Source organism: Pinus tabuliformis, chromosome 2_2, assembly GCF_031772625.1.
Source record: "Pinus tabuliformis cultivar Carrire ecotype Pingquan chromosome 2_2, CPIR1, whole genome shotgun sequence".
In the NCBI taxonomy this organism is placed as follows: domain Eukaryota; kingdom Viridiplantae; phylum Streptophyta; class Pinopsida; order Pinales; family Pinaceae; genus Pinus; species Pinus tabuliformis.
Genome location: NC_142300.1, coordinates 92,565,796 through 92,574,562, shown reverse-complemented (window position 1 = coordinate 92,574,562; position 8,767 = coordinate 92,565,796). Strand labels below are relative to the sequence as shown.

At 35.1% G+C, this 8,767-nt stretch overlaps 1 protein-coding gene across 1 annotated transcript in view; it reads right to left on the bottom strand.

The window, feature by feature from the left end:
• Positions 1-543: 543 nt before the first annotated feature.
• LOC149191570 (potassium transporter 6-like) overlaps positions 544-8,767 on the bottom strand; it is an 81,139-nt gene continuing 72,915 nt past the window's right edge. Inside the window, exons 2-8 of the mRNA XM_089406697.1 lie at positions 4,782-5,102; positions 3,876-3,926; positions 3,383-3,643; positions 3,139-3,191; positions 2,623-2,992; positions 2,084-2,240; positions 544-724 (exon numbers count right to left, since the gene is read on the bottom strand). Of these exons, the coding sequence (XP_089262823.1) occupies positions 544-724; positions 2,084-2,240; positions 2,623-2,992; positions 3,139-3,191; positions 3,383-3,643; positions 3,876-3,926; positions 4,782-5,102 (1,394 nt within the window). The remainder of the gene's footprint in view (positions 725-2,083; positions 2,241-2,622; positions 2,993-3,138; positions 3,192-3,382; positions 3,644-3,875; positions 3,927-4,781; positions 5,103-8,767) is intronic.

The window sequence follows — 8,767 nt, the reverse complement described above, 5'->3', positions numbered from 1 at the left end:
TTTAAAATTTTTGGTTTAAAAATAATATTATGGGAGGTAAAGAATTCCATCCATTTTATTTTGCTTCATTTGGAGAATTGTCAATTTGAGGTATGAAGCTTGATTACTGAATTTTATGCTTTTAGTATTGTGTCCATTCCTCAATGTAATATTGTTGCGAACACTCTAGCTATAGTTTCTTCTAGGCTAGCTCTATTAGATGATATTCTATCAACATATTTCTATTGAAATACTTTTTAAGCCTTTAATACCAAACCATGTCACTAACTTGTGTGTGTTCAATGACGATCAATAGATTATCCAATTCTTTGATTAGTGAGGGCATGTTTAAGCATGTAGTATTAGACAATGAAGAGCATTCAAAATCTATGGGTATTTGTCAAGATGGTATGGGTAAAGGAGTATATCTAGAAAATATGTAAATTTCAAAACAAATAATTCTACTATGAATTATGAGTCGACTAATTTGGGCACAGAAAAAAGATATTTAGAACATCAACCTTGGAACTTGTTGTTAGAGCAGAAGAAACAGACTCCTAGTACTCAAGAAATCTCCTTGTTGTCCAAAAATGCACACATATATTTTATCTGCATTTTTCTTTCGAGTTCATATTTGTACTTCTTCTTTCTTCCATGATTCCAAGAGAGCATTATGGGAAGGAATATTGTTGAAATTACAAAGCGAACCCAACCTCCTTGTGGCACTTTATTCAGCATGGCAATTGTTGGCCCTCGTTTTTGATCCAATTTTTCTTAATTAAATACACTTAATTTACATGATTTCCATCCATTTACCATCCATATACATCCTATATTGACCAATTTATGGATATTTAGGTATATGAATTAAGTTTTTCATTTTTTAGATGTTTTTACAAAAAATGGATTTTAAGTGCATTTTTGGATAAGACTAGAAATTTCCATAATGTCTTCATTGATGTCATACTTGTAGGACACCTGGGCACGAGCTGAGCACATCTATGGAAATATTGGAAACTAAGATTGATCGTGCTCCTATCGGTTCGGTCAAACCGAGATTGAATAGGCCCAGTCAAAGATGGTCAAACAGGACCAATCATTTAGGAAATCCCTAAGAAATAGGCTAGATTTAGGATTTCATGGGATTTTCCAGATTTTGAGTGATTAGATGGATGAGCTTGACCTGGATCTATAAGATAAGGATAGGCATAGATGTTAGAGAAATTTTAGACCAATTTGTTTCATATTTCTCTATTTAAGCCAAAACATTGAAGGCATGAATATGTAGAATTTGTATAATTTCATATTGAGATTTTTGAATATTTTGAATTAATTTGAGGAACCTGTTCTATCTTTTCTTTTTTTTCAATGTTGTGGATGATTGACTGAGTTTTCAGTAGCTGATAATCTCTTCAAGTGTGCAAGGAAAGGGTGGAGGGCCCCCACACCAAGCTAAGTACACTTCATGGTTAATTTAGCTTAATTTTTATAAACTAGTTTTGCTTCAGGTTTTTTTATTTAATTAGATGTATGATGATTTATTATGTTTCTGATGAATCTTGGTTTACTTCTAATATGCATAAGAAGGGAAAAACCAGTGTTTAAGTTAAACTCTCCTTCTATATGATCAAAGAATATAAACTAGAATTCCTCTTTCTTGCTTTCAAGTGATTATCTGAATTTCTAGTTTTCTAACAATGGAATTAATGATGAATAAATTTTTAATGAAGAACAAAAAGGTCCTCCTTAGTTAGGAGCCTCTTCTATTATTATTTTATGCATCTTAAGCTATTGTTCATTAGTGGTTTTTTATTTTTGTTTATGAAGTAGTATTGTAGAAGAAGGTCAATCTAGTTCTCCTAAGTTAGCAGCCACTTCTCCTGCTTATTACATATTGAATTAGAAATTACTTAGTTGAATTTTATAGTTGTAATAAGCACTTGTAATTAGTTTATTGCATTTCCTTTAGTTTCCATAAGTTATATTCTAAAGCTGATTATAGTTGATATCCATATATTTCGACATGCTTCTAAGTTCTACAAACTTGGATTGATATTTAAAATATTTTTGTTAATTTACTCAATAAATTGACCGAACATTAGTCACGTAGATGCCTTCTACAAGGCCAAACATATGGAAGAATGCTGCTATAAATAAAATGTGTATGTTCCAAATGAAAAGAATGACCAAGGTCACTAAACATGTTGTAATAAGCATGACCCAAGCCACAACAACCCCCACAACACAAAATTCCATTAACACTATTAAAGTGATAGTATAAATAAAATGTGTATGTTCCAAATGACAAGCATGACTAAGATCACTAAACATGTTGTAATAAGCATGACCCAAGCCACATCAACCCCTACAGCGCAAAATTCCATTAACTCTCTTAAACTTGGAGCCAAAGACATAGCCATGCTTGTCCTCTTTTTGTTTTATACGTGGGATAGTGTCTATTCCTCTAATTTTTCTAGCAATGTAGGCATGATTGTCCTATTTTCCTTTTATATGTGGGATAATGCCCATTCCTCTAATTTTGCTGGCAATGTAAGATTGTATAAAGCATTTTTTCTTTGTGCACTAATGAAATATAAGGTACATTTGTTTCAAAAAGAAAGAAACAAAGAAATAAGCACTTACCAAAGGCATTGGTGATTTGTGGCCCACCCCTAAAACCCACCACAATAGCAAGGCAGAGAATCATGAGGACATAGTTAACCTCTGGAGAGTAAATCTGACCCTCGCTGTCTTGTGAGGTATGAACAATATTGACTCGAGGGAAACACCAAAGAGCCATTGATTGTTTTATAATTGAGAAGGTTGCAGAAATCAATGCTTGACTGGCAACTATTGCTGCTAAAGTGGCAACGATAAACATTGGCCAATACACAACATTTGGTATTGACTTGTAGAATGTATCACTTATATGTCCTGGATTCTTGATCAAGTAAGCTTCTCGGCTAGCATATGTGAGAATTAAAGCTGGATAAATTATCAGAGAAAAGGAAATCTGCAACAAGAAGTAAAAATTTATTATGATTCTAGTCCAAGAAACACCCATAGATCTTAGAAGCATAATTTTCTTATTTTTCTAGTCAATAATACACCCATAGAACTTAGATGGAATGATATTTTGACTATGGAAATCATTTGAACCTGAATAGATCTCTTATTGAAGTGGCTCAAGTCAAAAAACATTGCCTCTGCACCTGTTTTAAACAAATAAAAGGCCAACTAAGGTAGTGTCTCTCTTAATAACAAGTGATTAGAGGATATATACTGTGAGATATGAAATTAGTGTTTAAAAACATAAGAAAAGATATTTCTTTGACTTGAAAAAGGTAAACAAATTCAAAGTTTTAAGGCACACATTATAAAATATCTTGAATTGAGCACAAACCTGTTACACATAAGAAAACAACTCCCAGCATCACCCATCCTTTCTTATGATTTTCAACAAAGAAATAGAAAATGTAGTGAGGTGACAATGCCTTGAATACACCTGGATAATGTGCTCCAATATTATAGGCCCCAATAATGGTTGTTGAAGAGAACCACATAACCATTATAGGGGAGAACAGGAAGCTCACTTTGGATGTTTCAAACCTTTGAAGCAAGAAGAGAAATACAAGAATTATAGTTAATACCAATACAACAACATCTATGTACAAAAGATTCAAGAATTTTAGGGATTATAATGTCTAGCAGGGTTTTCAAGGAATCCATAATCAGCAGTATGCAACAAATTATATTTCAGACATACAAATACTTTGTTGTTATTTAATATGTTTGAACAACTCTCTCAATTGAAGGATATAGACTTTAGACTTTACTGCAAAGATGATATAATTTTGTATGTCAAAGGGTATATCATTGCTCTATATAATACTTACCCTGGCTCATTTTTGGGTTCTTTGACTGGATTCCTTGAATAGCTGAGAGCACTACCCAAGTCGAAAATTTGAAATAACAAGAGTAAGATATAGTTGGAATGAAAGCATCAAAGAAATGATTTTATGGTTCAGTAAAGTGAATAATAATATTTAAACCTTGATTCTGAATCCTGTATTCAACATCAACATACTACTTTAGGATAAGGATTGTGAATAATAATCTTTACTGGAAATTTCACTTATTATTTAAAGAGTGTGAATTGGTTTGACCTGAGGTTAAATATAACCATGTGGTTATTAGGTCCTTACAGACCTTCCATTATGATCCCAACTTTTTGAAAGAAAATAGTTAAAGTCTATTAGCTTACTTTGGCATGCAGCAGAGAGAGGGCAGGCCCTACCTAGATGGGCCTGTGCTCATTAGCGAATTTCATAAATGGGTTATTGTTGAGACACTAGGCTTCCCTTGTTGGGATTCTCTATTCTAGACAACATTACCACTAAGAAGAAAAATACACAACTTCTATGGAAAAAACTCACTACACTGTGAGTCAATTGGGGTTATATCTGATGGTTGGGTAGGATGGTTGTTATCACCCCAAACCAAGTTCGATTGCATGTGAGTGATATGATGATGTGAAATATTGTGGTAATAGTCACATGCCTATGAATATTTTTGTATTGATCCTCACTCTCACCTTGAAGCTTGAGAAAGAGAATGATTTCCCTTAAAAAATCATTGTACTATGGCACTCCTTAATGAAAGGGTAGCCTACCCTAAAAAGTATTCTCTCATTCAAGTCTTGAATCCTATGAAGTGTACCTCCGAATAGGTTTGGTTACACTCTTTTAAAAAAGGGTTCAATGCAGATGGATGAATGAAGTTTTTAGAGGTAAAAGATGAACTTGATATTACAAGCGTCAGTGCTCCATCTCCAATTACCATGCTAGTAACAAGCATAATAAATATTAGAAAAAATCTTTGAGCAGTTGAACTTTTCTCAATTACCATGCTAGTGCCAAGCATAACAAAGATTAGCAAAATTCTTTGAGCAGTTGAACTTTTCTCAAGCATTTGCTTTGTCCCGGAGGAAATATCCTGGACATGTCCTTTACTGAAAAATTTCAGCCTTTCATCTGACGGTAAATGGCGAAACTGTTCACCAGTACTTTTCCCAACAATGTTCACATGTTGACATAACAAGGAGTATATTGCAAAAATACCACCTGCAAACAGAACCTAGGTAACATATTAAAATTTAATTCAGTGGTGCACAAGAATTCTAGCCTACTTGTTGTTCTACTTAATGTTAAAATATAGTCATCTAAACAACTATGAATCTTTCAAAACTATTTGATTGGAGTAAGATACATTTGGCCAATATTTTTCACGCAACAACAAAAAAAGTGGGCCTTAAACATTGTTTTCTGAATTATATTAGAGGACCCAAAAAATATATTGTACTTAAAACAATTTTCATAAAAGCCTGCTTAGAGAACATAGATAACTCAAAATATTGGGAACTAGTTACGACCGGGGAAAACAGTTTGCATAAATATTGCTTAGAGAATAGAGAAAACTCAAAGCCTTCAATACAGATTGACAGATTGAAGAATGAGGAGAATAAGAAGCATTCAACCCAACCACCCAAACTAAACTCAATTCATAGAAAAAAAATACTATACAAATAAACAGTTAAAAGGCCCTAAAGTTACCTTACCCATGATTATCTGCTCGAAGGACAATGAAAACTTACTTGACCGGGCTTATCAATGTTAAAGTTAATCACCTACTTTGCCTCATTTCCTCTAACTCTCCATCTATAACATCCAATAGTATCTTGATGCACATAAAAGGAGACAAATAATCATTCAAGTCTATCCTTACCCCACTGAATCATGCGAACTGTAGCAGAAAATTGTAAAATGTTTAGCCTTTTCAGCGTGCGAGTCTGCATGTGATGCCTCTGTTAGTGAAAATGGTTGAATTCACAATATAGCAAATTCTCTGTCTCCCACTTTAAGAATTCTAGTATTCCACCCTCCCCTTCATCTCCCATTCTTTAGCCTCCACTGCTTAGTGTCTCGCCTAAAATTCACTTCACTTCTGTGACTAAATCTTGAAACATAAAATTTGTGCATTCAACAACATTTTCAACATCCCATAATTTCCACTTGCTGAAGCAATCTGCAATGTTGTTCTACCATTCTCATCAGCATGGTTACAACAATTATGTCTTTTAAGTATTTTTTTGATAGAATCTACATCACCCTTCACAACTAGATGATGAAACAAGAAGCCTCCAATGTAAACAACCTTCAACTTGGAATCTACAAGAACCTATTTTTTCATGATGCAAACTAGTCATTAGACACCTTATCTGGTAATTCATTGCCATCCATTTTGCAGTCAGGCGTCAATGCAGTCTTTAAAAGAAATCTATCCTTTGAATGATGGAACTCCTTGTGGTGAAGTAAAATTATAAGTGCGGACACAAACAAATTCCTCTAGCCCGATAATGGGTCTAGCCACAACTGATACATTATATGGAATATTTCCTTAGGTTAGAACCAATTAAGAGGGCCTATCTCTTAGTACACTTATACTGTTTGATGATGTCATTGCTTGCTCGCTCCAACTAACTCTCGTTTCCTTCTTCATATGCCTGAAACATGTAAACAACAACAAAAAAAAACCGTGATAATATACAAATTGTAATTCAACCTACTTAACAAGTCAAGAAAACTTAAGCCATGAACATGTAAGATGACACAACATGTAGTAAATCAATTGATAGTTTCATATATATTGAATCAAGAAGAGATTACAATCATTGTCTTAACATTCTCGTTCTCCTCTGACAAAACCAGGTTCCCACACACTTCTACTAGCATTCCATGATGACCTCAACAATAGTAGTTTTAAGGCTCTTCCCTTTAGGCTTCACACTAAACCAAATTCACACTTCTCCATCCCACAAGTAGAGAGCTACAATTATGAATAGCTTGCTATTTACTCCAAACTTAATTAGCACTAGCGCACCAACATTAACACTAGCTTATGCTTGGGAAGAAGGGAGGTTTATATAGCATGAATGGATGGGAGATGGATCCTCTTCTCATGGGAGAAGGTCTTATCTCTTGAGGTAGTTCCATCATTATAGGGGAAAGAAGCCCAAACTGACATCATCGACTCCATTTGGCGAAACCATTTACCAAAATTCTGTTACAAAGCTTTTAGAGCTGGAAGCTTTGGCTCTTTATTTAAAAAACTTTCAATAAGAGGACCAACGCGACTGGAACGAAGCTCAGTCGCTTCGGTCGATGCTAGGGATAGTGTTAATCCCCACATATCGGTGCGAGGAGGACAAGGGAAATTAGCACTGATCTTGTAAATTGGAAAAATTAGAAGATTTTGGGAAAATGCTGCAAAAGGGAATTTTTCTACTCATGAAGTGGGACACAATGGTAGTTTCTTCATGAAGGGTAAGCATGTAGGGTTCACTTTAGAGGTCCTCCAAGATCAAGGAATGGGGAGTACAAAGACAGTAACAAAATTCTATGTAACAGATGCCCTCTAAAGCGTGAAGGCCGAACTAGAGTGAGGGATGAAATGCTTTACGAATCAGTGCAGGGAACCGTAGTCTGTCATTAGAAAACCTACAGGAAAGTACAGATACATATACATAAATAAAAACTTTGTCAAATGATACATGAATCATGGTATGGATGCAGCTATCCAGAGAACGATCATGTAAATGGATCCAAGCATGGGCATAGCCATCCATTAAAGAGGATCATAATGAAACTAAGGTATGGTCACAACCATCCAATAATGAGAAGGATCACATATGATAACTCATGGTATGGCTGCAACCATCCATCTGAAAGAGACATGTAAATCAACGTAACCATGTCACATCATTTCACAATGTGGACTTTTGTGATCTGAGTCCAGGGTCTTGTGCTCCAACACGACCCGATAAAAGTACAAATTCTAACATGTGAATAGATGTGTTGATGTTGAACATGATAGAAAGTCGCTTGATTACCAGTCAATGATGTAATATATTAACAAGCGCGAATGAAATCACCAATAATGACAATTTTCCTCAAGGTACTATCAGCATAATCCACGGAATATGAATAGAGCAACTGAAGTTGAACACCCGTGAAATCACCCGATCAAAAGCCAATGATGTGAACTTGTCGCCGAGTGTGAAGAACTTGCCATTAGGGCATGCAAGCTCTAAGGAACTGGAAGGGAGTCTCCCGGTCAACTTCCCAGATAATGAGCTGAAGTCAACGGGAAATGACTGTGTCAAAGGAGGGCCATAATGTTTCCCACATCATCAACATGAGACGAAAGGATTCAAATTGATTTTGGATGATACAGAGAATCAAAGGTAAATGTAATTGTAGAAGGACAACTCTTGAACATATCAGCGACACAACTGGAAGTTTGGCAGCTTTTGGATCCATAGCATTAGTGGTCATGATGATGAGGTAGAGACCAAATGGATGGCAAAAATAAATGGCCCAACCCAGGAAGGTCAATGATAAAAGGAGGATATCCCAACTCGACACGAAGAAGAAAGTGTCATGTTCAAGAGTGAGCTACCAACACAACTGATTAGATTTCCAAATTTTTCCCCACCATTTCTGGCAGGTACCCCAATTATTTTTAATCTCAAGCTTGAAGGGGATAGCATATGCTTTCACTGTAAGTTCATCCTTCGGATGCATCTTACCTAGCAAGTTTAACGAGCCCTAGGAAGGAGAAGCTCATGTTTTTCATGATGACAAATTCAATGTCGTTTAATATTTTAATGAGTCTGACAAAGTTGTAACTGAATATCTTTTTCATGTTTAGAGAGTTTGAAAAAGACACG